Here is a 25,068-nt window from a genome sequence, read left to right on the forward strand (position 1 = left end):
TGGCCACCTCACTGGCCTAAGTGCAAAGATGGCTTGATTTTCTCAAAGAGTTGAGGAAACAAAAGCTATTTGTTCCACAGCCGTTTTCCCTCTGAATGTTTGCTGTATTCTGACATGCTCATTAGATGGAGTCTACTGATAGAGAAACCCACAATACCCCCTGGATGATGAAATTCTGAGAAGCTGGTTTGACAGCTACTACTTAACACTTGCCCACAATTTCCTTCTTAAAGCCTAGTACAGTAAGTCATACCTGTAATCCTAGCTACTCAAGAGGCAAAGATCAAGAGGATCAAGTTCCTGTGACAGTGCCTTTGGCCAGGTCACCTGATTAGGCTTTCCCTACTTGGCCACGGCAGCTGGCTCCCTACAAGAAGGCAACCCCAGCAGGGTCTGGCTGTCCAGGCCTCACCTGGCACTTATAACCTGCAGCTCTTGTTTTTGAGATCAGAGACTTGCTCTCTGCCTCAGGAAGGAAAGGTGACCTCCAGTTGGGACCTCTGGAGAGCAAGAATTGAACTTGGTCCTGTTTCCATCCTGCAGCAAAACACTTACTGATTCTTTGATGGAGGATCTACACCTGGACCATCTCTTAAGCCTTCCCAGCTTCCTGCCTCTGGTGTACTACACAGTAGCAGTTCATGTTCACAGAAAGAGCAGAGTTCCCACATGAAACTCCATGAAGAATGCCAGAGTGGAAGGATGCTGTGTGCCAATGTCCTCATCTTACAGTGTGTTCCATTCTTTTGCAATCTCACAGATAATGATAGTAAACTAAATTAATGCATTGAAGAAGATCCTTTTCCATTTTAAATAACTACACACACAAGTTCCACACAATACAAAGCTCTGTGTTCCTGAAGATGCACGAGTCTGTAATATGGATCTTGAAAAAAAAAAAAACACATCCAAGTGAATATGGGATGTTCGTTAGTGGCAGAAGAGTAAAAGTTGGCAGTTTTTTCACTTATTTTCCACTTGTTTCATACTAACCTTGATAGCTTTTATGGGACTGACTCACAATCCAATTATGAGAAATAAGAAGTCCTACTCTTAGAGATACCTCATAAATAGCTATGACTTTGTGGCTGATACCCTGTCTCTTACAACAGCTCAGAGGGAACTCCCCATCCATACTTGACCAAGCACAAGAAGAAGTGTCAAGGTCAAGATGTCCTCCTTTTACTGTTTGCAAAGACTCTTCCTGAGAACTATGAGTGACTTTCTGCCATTAGAAGAATGTGGGGCAACTAGAAATTTGTTCAGCCTCAACAATGCCTGCATCAAAACTTTGGTTGCCTTAGGTACTCTTCCTTCACTCTAGGGAGAATTGCAAAGAATACTGGTTTGGGAAGACCAAGTGTATAGTGATATATTTCAGCAAACTTTACCAATTCTTTCTACAATCTTCCTCTTAAAGGACATCCGCAGTTCATTGAGGAATCTCCTTGTGTCCACATGGCAAATTCTTGATGACTGCTGATGACACACTTATTCACATGCCAAATTTTATTGAATCCCATCATGGGTTAGAACAAACAGGTTTTCAAGACTTTTGGAATGGTCATATTCTTTGTGCATCCCCTCCCATTAGGTTTAAAAGCCTCAAATACTATGTTTGTTAGGAAATGAACCACTGGCCAACTTACGCTGACTATGGGGATGGCACTGCCTATGTCATCTCCAGTGACATGACTGACAAAGTCTGTGATGTGTCACAGGCACTGAATTCTAGTCTTTACATAGATGATGTGTCCATGGGCCTCTGTGACAAAAAATGTGAAATGGGAATAGTACCACTGTACCATGTGTTTTTCTCTGATTAAGGTAAAGCATTTTTTATCATCCCTGGATGTACAAAAAAATGATGACATCTGGACAAGTGCAATATCTTCTGCACCTTTGGAAGAATGCTATAGATCAGAAGGAAAAAAACACTTTTTAAGGTTTTTTTTGGTAATCATGAGTTGTGCCTAGATCTATTAATATGGTACACTTACTGTACAAAACTGATCAAATGTGGCCAAGATGCAAACAATACCCTCTTGCTAGAGAAAGAATTAGGTGATGTCTGTTTCTAGGGACATTACATAACCTTGCAAGGATAAAATGGTGACTTAGGCAAAAACAGTTAAACTGATTATAAAGCCATGGCTCCACAGGCAGCAGATAGAGAAAACACAGATGTCTCATTTATAAGATGATGTACCAAACATGCAAAAGAAAACTAACAAAGATTTCTCAGTGCATATCCATGCATTAAGACATCTGTTATTTCATCAGGTAGATTTTCTTTTTCTTTTTTTTATTGGCAGCACTGGGGTTTGAACTCATGGCCCCATGCCATGTAGCAAAAATGCTCAATTGCAGGTAATCATTAAAACACAGGATATAGTCATACAGAAATATCTTGTGGCTCTACCCGGGAAAAAGGAAATGAACTAGAACTTTTCCAGAGCTGTGAAAACACACATAAATACATCTAAAAATGTCAGGTAGAATGACTCAGGATGTAAGAGTGCATTCATATCTGCTATTTCCACATAGGACTAGAATTATAGATTCTCTAGGATTGAGATAGTGTTAGAATTCTCTCTCAATACATAAACTCATGTCATCTATTCTTGCTGTTTTTATTTTAAACATATTTAAATGCTAACCAAAATGTAAATAATCATAATTTAGAACATGATGCTTGGAAAAATGTATACATTACAGAAGGATGAAATTAGACTATTAACTGGATACACTGCTTTTCATATATATAATTATTTTATTGTAATAGAATACCTACATTGTAGAAGGGCAACAGTGGCCCACACCTGTCATACCAGCTTCTCAGGAGGCAGAGATCAGGAGGATCATGGTTCAAAGCCAGCTCAGGCACATATTCTGTACTGCTCATTAATAGCTTATAAACAGTGTTGGGAGATGGAGACTTTTTATTTCTGGCAACCTTAGGTTTGAACTCAGGGCCTCAGGGCTGCTAGACAGGCACTCTTACTACTTGAATTACTCCAACAGCCCTTGTGTTGGGTGTTCTTGAGAAAAAGTCTCTAATTTTTTACATGGACTGGCTTCCAACAGTGATCCCCAGATCTCTGAGTCTGGAGTAGGTAGGATTTACAGGTGTGAGGCACTGGAACCAAGCTTCCAAGTGATATTTTGAATACTTTGACTAATATTTCTTCAACTACTCACATCTTTCAGTGTAAGATGATTTCTCATGAAACGAACAGTTAGCTCTTTTTCTAACCAACCATATCACTGATGTCTAATTGGTGCATTTAAATAATTCACATATTGATACAATTGATAGAATAGTAAGTTGCACATTGTACTTCTTTATTTTACTTGAGGTACTGGGGTTTGAGCTGAGGGCTTCATGCTTAATAGGCAGGTGTCCACCATTTGAAACATGCTTCCAACCCTTCTAATGTTTTTTACTGAAACAATTAGTGGCTGAAATTTAATGTGAGAACCTAGCAGAGCTTTTGGAGGTGAAACTCTCATATGTACGATGTCCTCTAAACCTTAATCTCTTCTAGAATTTATCTCTCAAACTACTGGACATTTAGCCTTCAGCAGTTCATCAGCTGCAGTTCAAGTTTTCCTTTCTTTGTTCTCCTTATAAGCTTTTTTTCCAGGAAGCTATGATTCCCTGGGTTGATCTCTTTATTTTGCCAGTTTGGGGACAGTTGTCTGCCTGCTGAACTTAGTTGGTCAGGGCTTTTGTTTAAGTACCCAAAGTATTTCTGCATTGCGATTTTATATAATTCAGCATTTTATTGGATTCCCTTGTCTGAATTCCTACATGGTTGAAACTATTCCCAACTGGCAGCAGTGTTCATTTAGAGCATCCATTCAAAACCAGTACTGATTTTGTGCATGGTGTTGTATCTTGAGTAAGTTTTATTTTGGCCACTTCTCATTATAATTCCATTCATATATCTTACTCTGAAAGCTAATATTTTTTCTTTGATGTGGAGTTTAAACTCCAGGCATCCAGATTGCAAAACAGGCTAGAGTCACACCTCCATTGCATTTTGCTCTGGTTATATTGGAGATGGGGTCTGGCAAACAACTTGCTGGGGCTGGCTTCTAACCTCTACTCTCTAGATCTCAGCTGCCCAAGTGGTTAGTAGTCCAGGGGTGAGCCACTGGTGCCTGGCTAACTAACACTTTTACATTATATGTATTGCAGGTATTTTTATTCTACTTTGTTGATTGTCTTTTACCTCCAGTCATTTTAGTACATTTTGTTTCTCCATCCAGTTCTTATCCTTAACTTTTTCCTATGAAAGAAATTTTTCTTACATCCAAAATTGATTTGAGAATGGCTTCTCAAATTGTTTTAAATTTTATCTTTCCCATCCCAACTTATAATTTGTCTAAGGGTCAGGAAATAGATGAGAACACAATGCATGTGCCCTTGTAAGAACTACTTCATCCCTGCCTTGTCTGTTCTTGAAATAAGTGGGGCTGGTGGCTCATGCATGTAATCTCTAGCAGTAGGTGTGGCTACCTACCAAGCTTGAGGACCTGAATCAAACCCAGTACCATGAAAAAAAACCTCCCCGCCCCCCAATACATTCCACAAGCTAATAATGAACAATACAGAATATGTGCCTGAAAAGCCAAATCTGCTCATACTCGGAAAGTATGAATCACTCAAAATGGCTTCATGAATAGAAATTTGTGTTGGCCTTCTGGGTCTTTCCTTGCTTATGGGGACATCTCTGAAGCTGCATGGCTACTTCTCAAATGCTCCATCTTTCTTTCCAGTGACAGAGAGTTGAAGAGCATGGTGGTGTGGAAGACAACAAAAGAAAGGACATGATGAACTTCAATCAGTGAGCAGGACTGGGCAGTCATGAGTAATTAAGCCAAAATTATACCTGTGAAAAATTTTTTGGGTGGCAATAGGATTTAAACTGAGGGGTCAGACTTCATAGGCAGGCCCTCTACCCTCTACCTGCTGAGCAACTCTGCCAGCAGTTTTGTAAAGGAATTTTCAAGATGTCACATACCAATTATAAATATATTTTAATTAGTGATTTGAATACACAACAAACTAATATTTGCCATTTCTGTTCTGATGTCATTTTTGAGATTTAAAATATTACTGTGTTTTCTGGGGGGTGGGGAAGCGCTAGGGCTTGAACTCAGGGCCTTCACACTTGTCAGGCTGGTGCTGTTACCACATGATCAACTCCACCAGCCTTTAGAAATTATATCATACAAGCTCAAAAAGTGAGTTCTAAGCCCAGAAACAGGATGATTAGGTGTTCTATGTCTGCCAAGGAACCAATGCTAATTCAATCACATGCATGACCAACTTGTGCAGCTAAGTGACTGTGCCCATGCAAGGGATGGCCTCTCCTTATTTTCTTTCTACATTACATAACTGTGACTTGGTTCATGTCTTTCAAGGACACTCAGTAGATGTAGGCTTTCCCACACTGGTAGCATACACAGGTTTTGCCTGAAGGTGAGTTTCTCTATGTCTTCAAAGATCACTGGAATGTAAAACGGTTTCATATATTGCTTAAATTCGTAAGCATTCACTCCATTGTGAATTCCTTCGTGTATTTGAAGTCACTGAAAGGACTAAAATGTTTTCCACATTACTTACAAATATAGGGTTTCTCACCACTGTGATCTTTTTCATGTTTTCTAAGGGCTTTGGACCAACAGGATGCTTTCCCACATTGTTTACATGCATAAGGTTTTGCTCAAGTGTGAATTCGCTCATGTTTTCTGAGGTTACTGGATGACCTAAAGGTTTTTCCACATTGCTTACATGCAAAGGGCTTCTCTCCAGTGTGAATTCTTTCATGTGTTTTGAGGTAACTGGAACAAACAAAACCTTTTCCACATTGCATACATACATAGGGTTTCTCACCACAGTGACTTCGTTCATGTATTTTAAAGTCACTGGACCAACGGAACGCTTTTCCACATTGTTGACATGCATAAGGTTTTGCTCCAGTGTGAATTCTTTCATGTGCTTTGAGGTAACTGGAAGAACTGAAAGCTTTTCCACACTGCTTACATGCAAAGGGCTTCTCTCCAGTGTGAGTTCTTTCATGCATTATCAGGGAACTGGAACGACTAAAAGCTTTTTCACATTGCTCACACACATATGGTTTCTCACCACTGTGAGTTTTTAGATGTCTTCGAAGATCACTGGACAAATAGAAGGCTTTCCCACATTCTTTACATGGATAATGTTTTGTTCCAATTTGAAGTCGTTCATGTTTTTTGAGGTTCATCCAGGTGGGTGAACTAAAGACTTTCCCACATTCCTTCCTTATAAAGGGCTTCACTCTAGGGTGAAAACACTCATGTGTTTTCAGGTAACTGGAAGAATTGAAGGCTTTTCCACATTGCTTGCAAACATAGAGTTTCTCTGTAATGGAAGTTCTTTCATGTTTTCCAACAGCACACAAATGTGACATGGGTTTCCCATATTGCTGACAAACATACGTTTTTTCTCCACCATGAGTCAGTTCATGTTTGCAAATGCCACTAAAATGAAAGGAGACTTTTCCACACTGCTTACATAGAAACGATGTCTCTCCAGGGTGACTTCTTTCATTCCACTTAAGAAATGTGGAATCAGGAAAGGTTTTTCTAGAATACTTCCTTTTAAGTGGCTTTTTTCCATATTCCTGATACTCATGTGGCTCATATATGCCCTGAGCTCGGACGGACAGACTCAGGGATGGATGCCTGATGAAGACTTCTGTACACACACAGTTTTCATTTGTTTCCACTCCAGCAGGAGTAATATTGCTCATGATATGTTCTGAAGTATGGCCAAAGACTTCACACTGAATATCTTCTTTCTGTTCACAAAATCTCCCTATTACTTGACCTCTAGAAATAATGAGAAACATATTACTAAGCTATATTTTCAAATACATACCAGGAGGAGTAATGATTTTATGCCCTGAAAGAATTTTTGACCATGCGGGATGGTTCCAGGAGATATATTATCAAACCAGTAGCATGGTTATGCATATCTAAAGATTCCATCCCAGTATTTTGCAAACATTGACTATCTACTTTACATTTAAATGCATTTGAGTATTGTACATGGAAAAACTGTGAGCAAAATCATTTACATTTTAGTATTTGCATAATCCTAAGAAGCTATATTGAAAAGTATAGGCACCAATCCAAACACAGAATTCATTTTCAGCAAATGCACCATATATTCACACACTGAAAGAGAGTTCATATAATCATATTTTTCACAATTTATTGAATGAAAAGTTTTGTACATAAAAACTGCAGATCATCACTGGGGCACCATGGTAGTAATCCACATTTCTGATACTGGAAAATTTTGGATTGGAATTTCCTGGGGTTTTTTTTTTGTGTGTAATACTGGTGTTTGAACTGAAGGCCTCACAGTTGCTAGACAGGCACTTTACCACCTGTACCAGTCTGCCAGCCCTTTAATGTGTTAGGAATTTTTGAGTTAGGGTTTCAAGAGTTATTTGCCAGAGGATGGTTTCAAATTTCCATCATCCTGATCTATGCCTCCCAAATACCTATCATTACAGGTATGATAAGCCAGCATGTTGCCTCTTGGTGGTGCAACAAAAACAAAAACAACAAAAAACACTTGTTTTGGTTTTGGTTAAGGATAAGGTTTGAAGCAAGGCATACAGCTTGAAAAACAACCCTCACACTGGCTAGTTTGGCAGTATACTGCTTCACTTGAGAAAGTCTACAAGCCCAAAACATCATTTTCTTTTTGACAAATTTAATTCTTGTTGTCAGAATGGCACAAGCAGTACAGCACCTGTGTAGCAAGCCCAGAGTTTAATCCTGAGCACAAAAGAAAAAATAAATGCAATTTCTTCCTGTTTTAATTAATCTTTTCTTATGTATTAGGGTTTCAACTTGGTCCTTCACACCTGCAACACATGCACTCTATCAGTTGGGACAGACCTATAGTCCTCTTTAAGTGACACTTCTTGTTTCCTCTCCTTTCTTTTTGAATATTTTTAGTGTTATATGGTATTTATATGTGGGATTTCTTTGTGAGATATCTGTATCTATATATATCCATATATAGATATATATATCCATATGGATATATATAGATATAGTTATAGATATGGATATATATAGATATATTTGATATCCCAGTTTGTGTCATTCCCTCTTTCATGGTTCTTCCTACCCCATTCCCCACCTTAAAATAACTTCAATAGGTTTCACAGTTCCATAAAAATGTTATGTGCAGAAAATACCTCAAACATGGTGGGGGAGTGGCTAGCTCCTGTAATCATAGCTACATTCCTTTCCTTCAGTGTCTAAGTTGCTTTCTGTTTTGAGTACAAATTACCTTAGATTGCTTCTGGAATTTCCATAAACCTCTTCATTGGTCTGATCTTCCTCTGTTTTGGAATTTTTTTTTAATAAAATAGAGACAGAAAAAGAAGACATTTTGAAAAACATTAATATAGAATAACTACTAGATTCTAAGTAGGCTTATGGTATAATATGCCAACATGTGGTATGTTCACTGCATTTATGGTTTTCACATTCCAAATTATTCCAAAGCATTGAAGAGCACCAAACACTGGTTCTCTCATTGACTAAGGGAATGAAGTCATCCTTACCAACAGAGGCCAGGTTCCTGAAGGTCTCCAACATCACATCCCTGTACAGCTTCTGTTGCGAAGAATCCAGCAAAGCCCACTCTTCCTGGGTGAAGTTGACACACACGTCATCAAAGGTCACAGATGCCTAAAATATGACAAGTGTATTTCAAGGAGGAAGGTCAGACTGACAGTACTGAAGATACAGACTTACAGTGTTCACATGATGCTGTGTTCTCAAAGTGTTCATTACATGTCTTGGGGATTAAACATTTGCTCTTCATGCAAACCCACATTCTTTCACATAGTACTTTTAACACTAGCCAGAAAACACTTGTGAAAACAAGAGCAATAGCAGAACAAAATAAATACTCCTCAACAGCCCCAATTACTTATTAAAGAGTGGGTCTATACTTTCTGTCATAATGCTTAATTGCAATTCAGCTTGCACAAGACAACTAACATTACTAGGGCTGGTAAGCATGCCCTGATTCAAGCCACACTCCCACAAGGAAAAACAAAAGAAAAACACAAAACAAACAAAAAACACTTGTCCTGAGACTATGTATTCTTAGAAATGTTTGAACACAAAGTTCAACTGTGCCTGGAACTTTGGTGGCATTAACTCATCAGGTAAAATGAAAGAGGAACTGTGTGTTTCCAGTTTCCATGATCAACATGCATTTTTTTTCCAGTACTGGAATTTGAACTCAGTCCCTATACCTTTAGCCAATCCAACAGTCATTTTTTTGTGAAGGGTTTTCCATGATAGGGTCTCATGAACTATTTGACAGGCTAGCTTTGAATCACAATCCCCCTAATGTGTGCCTCCATTTTTTGGTGGTTTTGGAATTTGGATACAGGTCTTTCTTTCTTGCAAGATAGCCTCTCTACCACATGAACTCTGCTAACATTGCAGATGGGGGTCTCTTAAACTATTTGGCCTGGCTGCTTGGAAACAGAAGCCTCCCAATATCAAACTCCTATGTAGCCAAGATTAAAGGGATGGACCATTGAAGCCTATCTTCTCAAGCACTGTAACTCTCCCTTTCTTCAACCCAACTGAGACTCTTATGTTGTTCAATTTAAATTATTCATTTGAAATTTTCTTCCAGAATTCACTCATGTTGTGGGTGGAGGATAATGTTTTGATTCTCTTTCCCCTAACCTGTCTCACTAAATGTCCAAGAACACGCATGTAACATTCTCAAGTAGCTATCACCTTTGTAAATACCAGGGGTCTCAGCACAACATTATAAATCCACAGCTCACAGAGGCTGTATGGAATTTAAAGCTAACCTTAGTACAAGAGGGATTATCATTATTTAAGGAATAATAATTCAGAAAACTACAGGTTTTATGAAATTCAGATGAATTTCTTTCTTATGAATGTAGTCTTCAAGAAAGCAATAAAGCTAATTGAAGCAGGAGTAAGGGCACTTGCTGAGGAAGGGACATTTAAGCTGAGTCCCAAACTAATGCAGTAATTTACATAGGAAAGGGACAGGATACAGAACACATGGCAGAATGAGGAGCATGTTGCGTTTATTCCCTCCAAGAAAAAAATTCACTGCCAACCCCTCTCCCATGTGGGCATTTCAAGACTCAGGAGTCTACTGAAGGGTGGTCATTGTGAGAAAAAGGATTAGATGGTAAATTGTACTTAATTTTAGTCAGTTTCAACTCAGCACAATACCAATGACAGAATGCTGCACTTCCTTTGCAAAAACCAACTGCATGTGTTTGAGAAACCACTTGGATACAGAGGGTAGATTTCAGGGTGAGCCAAAAGTCTCTGTTTGGCAGATACTGTGCATCTTTCCTTCAATGTGACTTTCGGGGTCGGGGCATTTTTGTTTCATTCCCTCCATTGTATCCTGGTCCCTGTCCTTCATCTGATGTGATTTTCAAGGAACTGAAGGTAACAGTCATGATGTCTACATTCACCTTTCTTTTCCCCTTCTGCTAACCACACAATAAATTCTATTCATGTAACCTGAACCAAATGAATGGGGAAAATGAGAAAGTCATGATAAACGCAGAGAAGGAGTCCTTAATCTTCATTACCTTTTATTGCACTGCACAAAAATATTGCACAATAATGAACAACAAAAAAAGCAAGCCAGTAGCTGGGTTTATGTGGCTACTACCTGTAGTCCTAGTAAAGCAGCTAATCTTATTGGAAAAGAAGAAGATACTGTGACAGGTAGGGGCAGGGACAAGGTGTATGTTTTTCAAACTATGCCCTCAGTAGGAACTACCTTCCATAGTTTAAGCACCTCCAAGTAGAGTATATTAAAGTTGAATCCATCAATGGATTTGGACTAGCCAAAATTTGTCACCTTATTTTTGTGTTTCTTTGTGGTACTGGAGATTGGAATCAGGGTGTTTTGATTGATAAACAAATACTCTACCATTAAGCCACACATTCCTAGCCTATCAAATGGTTTTGTTGTGTAAACCTAACAAAAGATGTGAAAGACCTCTAAAAGGAAAACTATACACTTCTGAAGAAAGAGATTGAGGAAGACTATAGAAAGTGGAGAGATCTCCCATGCTCATGGATTGGTAGAATCAACATAGTAAAAATGTCGATACTCCCCAAAGTAATCTACATGTTTAATGCAATTCCCATCAACATTCCAATGACACTCATTAAAGAGATTGAAAAATCTACTGTGAAATTTATATGGAAACACAAGAGGCCACGAATAGCCAAGGTAATACTCAGTCAAAAGAACAATGTAGGAGGTATCACAATACCTGACTTCAAACTATATTACAAAGCAATAACAATAAAAACAGCATGGTACTGGCACAAAAACAGACATGAAGACCAGTGGAACAGAATAGAGGACCCAGATATGAAGCCACACAACTATGAGCAACTTATCTTTGACAAAGGAGCTAAAAATATATGATGGAGAAATAGCAGCCTCTTCAACAAAAACTGCTGGGAAAACTGGTTAGGAGTCTGCAAAAAACTGAAACTAGATCCATGTATATCACCCTATACCAAGATTAACTCAAAATGGATCAAGGATCTTAATATCAGACCACAAACTCTTAAGTTGATACAAGAAAGAGTAGGAAATACTCTGGAGTTAGTAGGTATAGGTAAGAACTTTCTCAATGAAACCCCAGCAGCACAGCAACTAAGAGATAGCATAGATAAATGGGACCTCATAAAACTAAAAAGCTTCTGTTCATCAAAAGAAATGGTCTCTAAACTGAAGAGAACACCCACAGAGTGGGAGAAAATATTTGCCAATTATACATCAGACAAAGGACTGATAACCAGAATATACAGGGAACTTAAAAAACTAAATTCTCCCAAAAGTAATGAACCAATAAAGAAATGGGCATGTGAACTAAACAGAACTTTCTCAAAAGAAGAAATTCAAATGGCCAGAAAACACATGAAAAAATGCTCACCATCTCTAGCAATAAAGGAAATGCAAATTAAAACCACGCTAAGATTCCACCTCACTCCTGTTAGAATAGCCATCATCAGCAACACCACCAACAACAGGTGTTGGCGAGGATGCGGGGAAAAAGGAACCCTCTTACACTGTTGGTGGGAATGTAGACTAGTACAACCACTCTGGAAAAAAATTTGGACGCTACTTAAAAAGCTGGACATCGATCTACCATTTGATCCAGCAATACCACTCTTGGGGATATACCCAAAAGACTGTTACTCCAGAGGCACCTGCACATCCATGTTTATTGCGGCACTATTCACAATAGCCAAGTTATGGAAACAGCCAAGATGCCCCAGCACTGAGGAATGGATTAAGAAAATGTGGTATCTATACACAGTGGAATTTTATGCAGCCATGAAGAAGAACGAAATGTTATCATTCGCTGGTAAATGGATGGAATTGGAGAACATCATTCTGAGTGAGGTTAGCCTGGCCCAAAAGACCAAAAATCGTATGTTCTCCCTCATATGTGGACATTAGATCAAGGGCAAACACAACAAGGGGATTGGACTATGAGCACATGATAAAAGCGAGAGCACACAAGGGAGGGGTGAGGATAGGTAAGACACCTAAAAAAGTAGCTAGCATTTGTTGCCCTTAATGCAGAGAAACTAAAGCAGATACCTTAAAGCAACTGAGGCCAATAGGAAAAGGGGACCAGGAACTAGAGAAAAGGTTAGATCAAAAAGAATTAACCTAGAAGGTAACACCCATGCACAGGAAATCAATGTGAGTCAATGCCCTGTATAGCTATCCTTATCTCAACCAGCAAAACCCCTTGTTCCTTCCTATTATTGCTTATACTCTCTCTACAACAAAATTAGAGATAAGGGCAAAATAGTTTCTGCTGGGTATTGAGGTGGGGGGAGCGGGAGGGGGTGGAGTGGGTGGTAAGGGAGGGGGTGGGGGCAGGGGGGAGAAATGACCCAAGCCTTGTATGCACATATGAATAATAAAAGAAAAAAAAATAAAAAAAAAAGAAAGGAATGAGAATAAACAGCTGGTGGACTGGCTCAAGTGATAGCATGCCTGCCTAACAAGGGTAAGGCCCAGAGTTCAAATCCCAGTACCGCCAACACTAAACCTTTTAAATAAAAAAATGGAGAACTTTTCTTCAAGACTGAGGACATACCAAGGACTTGTAAATAATAAGTATGTAAATGCTTGAAATGAGGACACTTTAGGGTTCAACCCCTGCTGTCACTTTCTAGCTTTGAAATGACTGTAAAGGGATAGGGTGTGGTTCAAGTGGTTGAGTGCCTACCTACCTACCTACCAAGTGCGAGGGCCTGAGTTCAATCCCCAGTAACACCAAAAAGGAAAAAGAATGATGGTAAGCAAGATTTAAAAAAAAAATGGTTTTGTTGTGCTTTTCTTTATAAACATGTTACTGTTCCATTCACAATTTGATATGTCAACATAAAATATACAAAAGAATATGTGAAAGCAGCCCATAAAAAAACTTCATTCAGACACTCATCCCAGCATAGGGGAGGCAAAAGAAGAATTGAGTCCACTCTCATCCTGGCATACTTAGGGAGACTCTGTATCAAAAAAGAAAAAATCAGGAGTCTTGCATCATTCCTGGGTGGGTACAGGAAATATTTTTCTCTTTGTTTCACTAGCTAAAAACCTTCAGCCTGTCACACTAAAATAAATAAAAACAACAACATCAACAATAAAATGAAGCCACACATAGCAGATGTGTAGAATGTATTTAGTCTATTTGGATTATAGACCAAAATTGAAAACCTAAATTTCATAGTTACAAAGGATATGGGAAATTATTTTACCTTGGTTGCATAAAGGAATTCAGGAAATGCAGGATCCATCAAAGATTTACATACTGCAGGTTGCTGGCTCTGGTGAACCATTCCTGCTTTCGTACCCCACGGGAACAGAGATCAGGAGGAAATATGTTGACAGACCCTATCTCAAAAACACTGAACACAGGACTGGTGGAATAGCTTAAGTGGAAAGAGTGGCTGCCTTTAAGCAGGAGCCTATGAGATCAAAACCCAGTGCTCCATCACTATTTCACATATCCCTAGACAGCCTGAATGCAGAAGTCACCGCAGAATCTCTCATCCTGATATGCTGGAAGTGCTGCTTGCTGGAGGTGGCTGTTACATGAGTGAATGAGACACATTAGGCTTGCCAAAGGACTAAACATGCCTTTGGTTAGAGATTTCTACTTGTTTCCTTGCAGAGGAAAAGAAAACACTTTTAAAAAGTCATTAGTTCAAGGAACAGAAGGAAAGTACCTCAACATTATAAAAGGTATATATGACAAATCTACAGCCAGCATTATACTTAATGGAGAAAAACTGAAACCATTCCCTCTAAAATCAGGAACTAGACAAGGATGCCCACTATCTCCACTCCTAGTCAACATAGTACTGGAATTCCTAGCCAGAGCAATTAGACAAGAAGAAGGAATAACAAATACAAATAGGTAAAGAAACTGTCATAATATCCCTATTTGCAGATGACATGATCCTATACCTTAAAGACCCAAAAAACTCTACTCAGAAGCTTCCAGACATCATCAATAGCTACAGCAAGGTAGCAGGATATAAAATCAACATAGAAAAATCATTAGCATTTCAATACACTAATAATGAACAAACCGAAAAAGAATGTATGAAAACAATTCCATTTACAATAGCCTCAAAAAAAAAATCAAATACCTAGGTGTAAACCTAACAAAAGATGTGAACAACCTCTACAAAGAAAACTATAAACTTCTGAAGAAAGAGATTGAGGAAGACTATAGAACGTGGAGAGATCTCCCATGCTCATAGTTTGGTAGAATCAACATAGTAAAAATGTCTATACTCCCAAAAGTAATCTACATGTTTAAGGCAACTCCCATCAAAATTCCAATGACATTCATTAAAGAGACAGAAAAAACTACTGTTAAATTTATATGGAAATGCAAGAGGCCACGAATAGCCAAGGCAATACTCAGTCAAAAGAACAATGCTGGAGGTATCACAATACCTGACTTCAAACTATATTACAAAGCAACAACAATAAAAACAGCATGGTACTGGCACAAAAACAGACATGAAGACCAGTGGAACAGAATAGAAGACCTGAATATGAAGCCACACAACTATAACCAACTTCTCTTTGACAAAGGTGCTAAAAATATACAATGGAGAAAAGACAGCCTCTTCAACAAAAACTGCTGGGAAAACTGGTTAGCAGTCTGCAAAAAACTGAAACTAGATCCCTGTATATCACCCTATACCAATATTAAATCAAAATGGATCAAGGATCTTAATATCAGACCACAAACTCTAAAGTTGGTACAGGAAAGAGTAGGAAATACTCTGGAGTTAGTAGGTATAGGTAAGAACTTTCTCAATGGAACCCCAGCAGCACAGCAACTAAGAGACAGCATAGATAAATTGGAGTTCATAAACCTAAAAAGCTTCTGTTCATTAAAAGAAATGGTCTCTAAACTGAAGGAACACCCACAGAGTGGGAGAAAATATTGGTCAGCTACACATCAGACAAAGGACTGATAACCAGAATATACAGGGAACTTAAAAAACTAAATTCTCCCAAAAGTAATGAACCAATAAAGAAATGGGCAAGTGAACTAAACAGAACTTTCTCAAAAGAAGAAATTCAAATGGCCAAAAAACACATGAAAAAATGCTCACCATCCCTAGCAATAAAGGAAATGCAAATTAAAACCACACTAAGAATCCACCTCACCCCTGTTAGAGTAGCCATCATTAGCAACACTACCAACAACAGGTGTTGGCGAGGATGCTGGGGAAAAAGAAATCCTCTTACACTGTTGGTGGGAATGTAAACTAGTACAACTGCTCTGGAAAAAAATTTGGAGGCTACTTAAAAATCTAAACATTGATCTACCATTTGATCCAGCAATACCACTCTTGGGTATATACCCAAAAGAATGTGACACAAGTTACTCCAGAGGAACCTGCACACCCATGTTTATTATAGCACTATTCACAATAGCAAAGTTATGGAAACAGCTAAGATGCCCCACTACTGATGAATGGATCAAGAAAATGTGGTATCTATGCACAATGGAATTTTATGCAGCCATGAAGAAGAACGAAATGTTATCATTCGCTGGTAAATGGATGGAATTGGAGAACATCATTCTGAGTGAGGTTAGCCTGGCCCAAAAGACCAAAAATCATATGTTCTCCCTCATATGTGGACATAAGATCAAGGGCAAACACAACAAGGGGATTGAACTTTGAGCACATGATAAAAGTGGAGCACACAAGGGAGGTGTGAGGATAGGTAAGACACCTAAAAAATTAGCTAGCATTTGTTGCCCTCAATGCAGAGAAACTAAAGCAGATACCTTAAAAGCAACTGAGGCCAATAGGAAAAGGGGAACAGGAACTAGAGAAAAGGTTAGATCAAAAAGAATTAACCTAGAAGGTAACACACATGCAGAGGAAATTAATGTGAGTCAATGCCCTGTATAGTTATCCTTATCTCAACCAGCAAAAACCCTTGTTCCTTCCTATTATTGCGTATACTCTCTCTTCAACAAAATTAGATAAGGGCAAAATAGCTTCTGCTGGGTATTGAGCGGGGGGGGGGGGGGGGGGGGAGGGAGGGGGTGGAGTGGGTGTTAAGGGAGGGGGTGGGGGCAGGTGGGGAGAAATGACCCAAGCATTGTATGCACATATGAATAATAAAACAATAAAAAATTAAAACAATCATTAGTTCAAAGTCCAAATTTGTATTTTATGGATGTAAAATGTTCAGGTCGCTACAAGATTATCCCAGTTTTCAGCCACATGCAAACATTGCTGTTTTGTGCAGGATGTTAAACAGTGCAGTTCAGTCTACAGGAGTAGAAGCCAGCCTCGTGGAAGGTTGCTCTTTTGGTAGAAAGTAACACTACTGATCTATAAATCTTCTGGAATTTCTGTTTTCTCATACAAAGCCTTATAATTTAATGACTCTCCAAGTTAATGCAGGTATAATTGATTTTCTGAGGCATAAAAAATGACCTCCCATTTTCTGTTAGTTTTTCAATCACTTTTCCATTCTGGAAAAAAAGGAAAACAATCTTGAATACAAGACTTGGGAGAAATGCAGACATAATATTCAAAGAACTAAAAACTTCAGTTGGGCTGGGCATGCTGGTGTCTCATGTGTCTAATACTAATGACTCAGGAGTCACACATTAGGAGTGGAGCAGTTTGAAGCCAGACCTGGACAAATACTCCATGAGACCTTACCTGAAAAACCCCATCACAGAAAAGGGCTGGGAAAGTGTCTCAAGAAATGAGACCACCTGCCTAGCAAGCATGAGGACTTGAGTTCAAAACAACTACAAAAAATCCAAAACATAACAAAAAAAAAAACACCTTAATTGGACATGAAGGCAGAGATCAGGAGAATCAGGTTGAGAGCCAATCCAGGGAAACAGTTTTCACAATAGTATCTCAAAAATCCCCACAAAAACCACTTGATGTAGTGTCTGAAGGATTAGAGGGCCTGCCTAGGAAGCACCAGGCCTAGATTTTAAGCCCCAGTCACACAGGGAAAACAAAACAATTGCTTCTCAGTGAGGTGAGTGCATCCCCTGCGAATAAAAAGGGAGACAGGCATCAGATGTTTGTACTTTTGTTCTTGTAGTCTACTCTGAATGAAAAACTAGACAGGAGTCAGGAAGGATAATTCAGTATGCACATACATCAAAATTATCTCTTTTATTTGAGAATGTCGACTGCCTGGTAAAAAAATTGTGCTATCCTAAATTATCCGGGTATTAATTAAGCAATAGAGGAAAAAATTACATGTCTTTCTACAGAATACACTCTTTCCCACTTAAGTTAGTACTTTTTGTTTGTTTTGGTTTTTTTTTTTTTTTTTGGTGGTATTGAGGTTTGAACTCAGGGATTCACAATTGCTATGCAGGCTCTCTACTGCTTGAGTAACACATCTAAGCTCCAACTTGGTTTCTTTATGTTTTGGACATTTTTCAATTCTATTTTGATTCATTCTTACTCTGTATGGTACTACTTTTATAAAGGATATATTGGAGATATTTTTGCTCTACTTTGTCTTTTAGCTCCAGTAATTTTTCATTTTCTGTACTGTGTTTGAATTCTTTGCCCAGGTTAGTTTCAAAGTTGATTCTCCTGATCTCTAATCCTAAGCAACTATGATTACAGAGGTAACCCACCAGAGATCTGTGAATGGCTAACGTGATCTCTACTTCCATCCATGCCTGTAAACCTACCTACTCAGGAGGCAGAGATCAGGCACATGGAAGTTCAAAGCTAGACCATGCAAATAGTCCTCAAGATCCTACCTCGAACAAAGCCATTACAAAAAAAAACCAAAAACTGGTGGATAAATTCAAGGTGTAGTCCCTGAGTTCAAGTCCTAGTACCACACACACACACACACAATTAAGACAGCACAAAGCAGTGGGTGGTAAGGGAGGGGGTGGGGGCAGGGGGGAGAAATGAACTAAGCCTTGTATGCACATATGAATAATAAAAGAAAAATGAAAAAAAAAATAAAAATAAAAATAAAAGAGCGGGGGGGGGGGAAGATAGCACAAAGCAAAGAAAGAGAAGCTAGTCTTTTTACCACATTTTCCAGGGGACTCCATAATCAGAAGGTTAAACACATGCTAATCTTAGGGTGAGACACCACCATTTCTAATCAGCAAAGATTCAGATAGTGCTTGATAGTGGTTTATTAAAAATAACTACAGCTACATGCCAATGGCTCACACTTGCAATCCTGCATACTGAGGAGGCAGAGATCTGAACTCGTTTCCTTCAATACCCCATGCCACTGTCTCTTGAACCTTTGCATTTGCTGTCCCTTCTACCAGGAAACCATTCATTCACCTATCTGTCTACCCTAACCTCTACTCTCATGTAAGATACCCTACTGCCTAGTCCTTCCTGAAGCCAAGGGCTAGTTCTGCAAGTCTTGGGCTTCCTTTATCAAAACTCTGACCAATCCATCATCCTCAGATATGGGGTAACTTCCAAAACTGGACCAGAAAAGGCTTATGGCAAATGGTGGGGCATCTGACAGATGAAGCCCAATCCACTTGGAATGAGGACTAGGCCATTCGATTTCCATATTCTTCACTGCATGTGGGTGCATGGGGGAAACAGATCTTGGCTCATAGATGGTTTCTGACAGGATGTTTACTCCACTCCATGGGAACATGGAATGGAACTGACAGAGGACAGTAGTAAAGGAGCTGATTAACAAGGCACTAGGCAATGAGTTCAAAGCCCAGAACCTGCTAAAGAAAAAAAAAAAAGGAATGTCCTCTATTCCTATCTTTGAGAATTAGGTTCTAGAGATGATGCTGAAGGTCCCGCCCATCAAGAGAAAATGAGATCAGGGCTCTCCAAGATCATAGGCTTGCCATGACACTCCAAGATCATCAAGACAACCCAAAGACCACATTCTCTTCCATATACACCAAAAAATACTATTTTATTTGGTTGGTTATATGTTATTATCATGACACTATTGTGTAAGTGTCACCAAATCTTGTCACTGATTTGTAGAATAAAGCCCTTGGAAAGAATCCATTTAATCATTTTACTTTATGCATACTGAGTTGTGATTGATATTACACAATACCTATGAACAATGCAACAATGTTGGGTTATCTATTACTTGTACATCACTCTTAATCACATGGGGAAATGAGAGTTTGAGAAATGACTCACTATTCATCCATAAGAAATAAAGAAAGCGACTATGCTTTGGTGTCAGATTCTTCCTAAAGGTGATCTCTATTGAGTAAAGAGGGAAAACAAACAACTCCTTAAGAATCAACTTTGGGAACCTCCAGCTACTGATGAATCAAGTCTGCAAAAGAGAATATTGACTTAATGGAGTCATTATACGTTCATTTTCTTTGTTATTCCTGAGCTTTTAGCTAAGTTTGTTTACACTTATCCTCATATTGATAATCTTCAAGAGTCTTAAGTTTAAATCTGAATTAGGGGAAGCAAAGCACAGGTCCATGTTTGAATTAGGAGGTCACAGAATAGCAGAGGCCCATGTGCTGGCCTGAGATTCCTGGAAGCTCTCTAACAGAAATGTGCATCTCAGGAACTGACACAAAGCCTGCAGATACAACCATGGCTCTCCCATTGGACATTCTCTGCAGTGGGCAACTGTAGAGAAGTGAGGTCCTATTGTATGAAAGATGCCACAAGTTCTTGTTAGGTGTTCAAAAACAGCATGAAATTAATCTTTTTAATTGAGGCCATAATGTTGATGTTGGTGAAGAACACCACTAAAAGCAGTTTTAGTGAAGTGGCAAGAATACAATCCATTTGAGAATACTAAATGAATTCAGCGACAATGAGGAAGTAGCATTTTCAGGTCACCAGTGGGATATGAAAGGTGCTGGGGGAATGGGGCAGGAGGGGCTGTGAGGCAATGATGTGAAGAGCTGGGAAAGTTGATTTAGGGAAACACTGACAAGGGGAAGGAGTAGGGAAATCCAGCAAATACATTATACAGTGAGAGGGGCTAACATCTGGATGACGTATGGAGGAACCATCATTTAGATTAAGGGAGAAATAAGTCCCTCACTTTAATAGTAAGAATGAAGGGGTAGGTACTGTCACAAATAGGTTTGGATTGGCAATTTTTAAGATGATAAAAAAGTTTCTGTCCTATGATTTCAATGTTCAGGAAACAGGGTAATCACCTGAAATGAGGAAGAAAGTAGAAATTTATAAAATGTTGCTAAAACATATGGAATGATGTAGTCATATCAAGAAACCGTTTGAGAGCTAATATTTTGATTCTTGTCCTCAGCTAGGTTTCCCTTTATGTAAATGGCAAAAAAACTCACACAAAAAATTAAACCTTACAAAATTCACTCACCATGCAGAGAAAGAGGACAACAGATTTCAGTATAAGTGGAAGAGGAAAAGTGTAATAATATACCAGGAAATGTAAGCTAGAAAGGAAATGAAGTGTTAGGACAAATGAGCTGAAATGTTATGAATAAGACTGGGATCTAAGGACCAGAAGCCATACAGTGGGAACTACCAAATTCCTGGGAGTTGCTACACTGAATTGCCATCGTCGCCATCATAGACTGTAAAGTGGAGAGGATTACAGACATAAGCCAGTGGCACCTGACACACTATTTAAACTTTGTATGTCAATGTCTTAACTAGTCATGGCCTAGCAGCTTTGAAGATCAACACTTCACAGTTTCCTCCACTGCACAGATGTAAGAAAATGTGACTTACTTCCATCCATGAAAATCACCTTAATAATATTTCTTGGACACAATACTTGGTATAGGACACAGGTAGGCTGAGAGTTTTTCAGATCTTTACCGTCTACTTTCCCTTGTATATGAGAATTTGGGGGAATGGAAAGGGTATTTCAGTGTAGCCCAGGATGACCTCAAATTCTGCAGTGCAGAAATCACAGGCGTGCATCACTGCACCCAACTAACATCAGTCTTTATGAGGTTTCCCTCTTTCTACCTATTTCTAGAAGGCAGAATCAGAAGCCATCAACTAGATTTCTTCTGTCAAATATTTTCCTCCATCACTTGGAAGTTCTCCACTCCATGAAGTTCTGGGACACAAATATCATTCAGCCGAATTCTTTGCCTCATGGTAACAAGGATGGCAATTCCGTCCCAATTGACAAAAGACCTCCTCACTTTTGAGGTCTCCTGGGAGCGGCCTATGCTGGCTGTGTCTCCACCAACCTTCTACTCAAAGCCACTTAAGTGCGAGGACTCAGGCTTCCTGACAGCTGTTCTCCCCAGGCCCGCATCAGAACTGCCCTTCCCGGTTCAGTCAGAGAAAAACGCTTCTCCCAGTCCCGGCTCCGGCCCAGCCCCACCCTGCGGCCCAGAGGAGCGAGGACGAGCAGAGCCGGGGGAGGACGCACAGCACACAGGGGCCACCGCAGCATCTGGCCGGTCCCCGCCGCGGCTCTGCCACCCCGGCTGAAATCTCACCATTTCCCGAGACACCCGGCGTCGTCCTTAGGCTCCTGCAGTCAGGGGACACAGAGCGGCCAAGGCTGGGAAACCTGGGGCTTCTCCCGGCTTAGACGCGGAGATCAAGTATGGCGGTTCCTGAAAGGAAGGCCGTGCTTTGGGCATCCAGTTTTTACCTAAGATCCGTGCTCCTCATTGGTCAGTTCCTTCTGCACTCCACTCCTGATTGGATAATGATCCAGGCCCCGCCCCTTGACGACGGGGTGAGAGGAGGGCGTTTTCTGCCAGGTTCTAGAACACAGAGGACAAATTCCTCCCACCGCTCCCCGCGGTCTAGGCTTCCTCCCCTTGGGCGAACCTGGCCCAGCCTTGGCTCTAAGTGTGTTGAGCAGAACCAGTCCCGACTTTCCAGACCAGACACCTGCTTCTCCCCACGCCTCCTGAACATCTTACGCTGTGCTTGCAGATCGGTACTTTTATCAAGTTTCCTCTCGCTCCCGTGTAGCTGTGGTTTCCACTTGAGTGGAGACTTGTGTTAGTGTCCATCACTTCTTCATGGAGGTTTCACTGCGCTATGATCAGAGGAGCACAGAATGTGCTTTCACCTCTCTCACTCCCTCTACTCCTCCTCACCATCCCTCCCTTCTCCCCCATTTTAGAATGAATGTGCTTCATTTTGCTATTTTCATGAATACACATAATGACTTGTTCATATTCACCTGTCATCAAATTCCCCTTTCTCTGCATCTTTCCCAATGTTTTCCACCCCAAACTGGCCCTCCTGTAAAAATTCTAGAAAATAAGCATGATATAAACCTGCACCCAGCCTTGGTGGCTCAGGTCTGCAATCCTGGCTACTCAGGATGCAGAGATCAGGAGCATAGCGGTTGCAAACCAGCATTGAAAATAGGTCTTGTGTGCTATGCCTCTCGTGTGTATTTTAAGACAAAAGAGACACCTTTCCCACATTTAATTGCATCTGCTTTATCAAACCTCCTTTTCCTTCCACATCTCTGGGGAACAGCATCCTTTCTCTACACATTTTCCTCACTGCATTTTGTTTTGTTTTTAAATTATCTCTCGTGTGTTTTTTATCTTCTGTTGTCATGCTGGCATGTGAATTCAGAGCCTTGTGTTTGCTTGGTGAATTGACTCACTGCTTTGACCACATAGACACTAAACAATGACATTTTTGTTTTTTGGTACTTGGACTTGAACTCAAGGTCAACACTTTCAGCCACTGCACCAGCCCTTTTTTGTGATTTTTTTTTTCAGGTAGGGTCTCATGAATTATTTGCCTGGGCTGGCTTCAAAACACGATCCTCCTAAAGCCTGTGTCCTGAGTAGCTACAGCCATAAGCCACTTTTGCCAGCTAACAATGATTTTTTTTAAATTAAAATACATCATGATGTATGAACTGAATCTGCAACATACCAGTATTTGCCATTTTTGTTGTGATATGACCTAGAAAATACACCATTTACAAGTGAAATACTTGAATTATAAGGCAGAAAACAAGGTGATTATGCATTCCATGGCTGGCAAGGAATCAGAGCTGAATCAATCACATGCATGAACAATTTCTGCAACTAAGGGAGGGGACAGTGCTGACATAAGGGATGGCCTCTCCTGTTTTATTTCTATATTAGATGAATGACCATTTCAAGCTGGCCCTTTCTCCTCTCTTTTCTTTTTGTGTGTGTACTTAATTTTTTAACTAGCATATTAACAATATGTGGGGATTTCATTGGGATAATTTCAAAAATGCCTAAAGTGGCTTCAGGTACTTTGATCTAGTTCCAAAATTCTACATATAATCAGTTTTTAAACACCATTTGTTGAAGAGTGTCTTTCTGCCATCTTCTTTCACATTTTCCCTAAAGTAGATCATTTTAGTTCTTCCTTGTCTTGTACTACATTGGTTTCTTCCTTTACATATGTTGGCAATAATGGCGCCGATAGGTTTCAGTTCTTACTGCACCCTTAAGCTTCCGTTTCCCAGGGTCACGGTCCTGCCTCCCAGGGTCACAGTCCAGCCTCAAGTCTAGCTTGAATCCTCCTTCTGCCCCCAACCTCCAATCAGCATGAACCATAAGATCCTAACCAATCACATCATGCTGAGTCTCACTGAGGGGTATTTAAGCCCCTGCCCCTCTCTCCCTCTCTCTCTTGGGTCTTTCTGCTCTCTCCCTCTCCCACCTGGCAATAAAGAAGATCTTGGCCAGATCACTCCTCTCCACATGGTCACTTTTGGGGCCCACATTTCCTCACATTTGGTGCCATGACTTGGGGCGGGGCTCCCCACTAAATTTGGTGGGACCCTGATTCCGACTTGCCCCACGACCACCCTGAGGATGTGACTGGCCAGGACTCATCCTCCCGATCACCCTGCTTGCATCCAACACCAGACATTCTTTGGTGAGTCCACATACCCTTATTGGGCTCCCTTTGCAGTCTCTCCCTTCGGTGTCTCTGGGGTTTAATACCCCCCCCCCCTTTTTGGATATATCTGGGACTCAGATGGTAGAGGAGAGTTCCCCTCCCTCTGTTTGGCTTGGGTCTATTTTTGTCATAGGTCTTGGAGACCTCCCATCTGCAAAGCCTGGCGCCAGGTGAGCCACAGCCTCCAGGCCCCGGGGGCCCTACAAGCCACCTGAACACAGCTACGGCTGTTTCTCGTGCGTCTTGTATCATTCTCAGGATATTCGAGCCAGGAGGGGACACCCAGTGGCTCCATATATCCTTCCAACTGGCTCCCACTCTGGGGGCCACCTCCTCTTTGCTGTCTGACTCCCCACTGAGATGCCTCCTCAATAATTTAGACACCTTGGGTTTGACCCCAGATATAAAACCAAAAATTTGATCCACTTTTGCACTCAAATCTGGCCCACTTATCCTTTAGACAACCAAAATCACTGGCCCCTTTTCGGGTCTTTAAATCCCAACCTTTTATGGGACATATAACTACTGTGAGTGATC

General features: G+C 40.2%; 1 protein-coding gene and 1 pseudogene across 2 annotated transcripts in view; one reads left to right on the plus strand and one right to left on the minus strand.

The window, feature by feature from the left end:
- The first annotated feature begins 923 nt into the window (after positions 1 to 923).
- The window catches only part of LOC109688285 (lactosylceramide 1,3-N-acetyl-beta-D-glucosaminyltransferase-like), a 65,611-nt pseudogene continuing 41,466 nt past the window's right edge, over positions 924 to 25,068 (plus strand).
- Positions 2,819 to 25,068, minus strand: part of LOC141416644 (uncharacterized) — a 138,820-nt gene continuing 116,570 nt past the window's right edge. The window contains exons 1-4 of one of the 2 annotated variants that reach the window (XM_074053787.1): positions 22,107 to 22,238; positions 8,643 to 8,769; positions 8,366 to 8,417; positions 2,819 to 6,882 (exon numbers count right to left, since the gene is read on the minus strand). In XM_074053787.1, coding sequence (XP_073909888.1) covers positions 5,736 to 6,882; positions 8,366 to 8,417; positions 8,643 to 8,769; positions 22,107 to 22,109 — 1,329 coding nt within the window. In that variant the 5' untranslated portion in view covers positions 22,110 to 22,238 and the 3' untranslated portion in view covers positions 2,819 to 5,735. Of the gene's footprint in view, positions 6,883 to 8,365; positions 8,418 to 8,642; positions 8,770 to 22,106; positions 22,239 to 25,068 lie in introns of those variants that run through there. The other variant, XM_074053788.1, reaches the window with a different exon arrangement.

Source organism: Castor canadensis, chromosome 14 (genome assembly GCF_047511655.1).
Source record: "Castor canadensis chromosome 14, mCasCan1.hap1v2, whole genome shotgun sequence".
NCBI classification, from domain to species: Eukaryota; Metazoa; Chordata; class Mammalia; order Rodentia; family Castoridae; genus Castor; species Castor canadensis.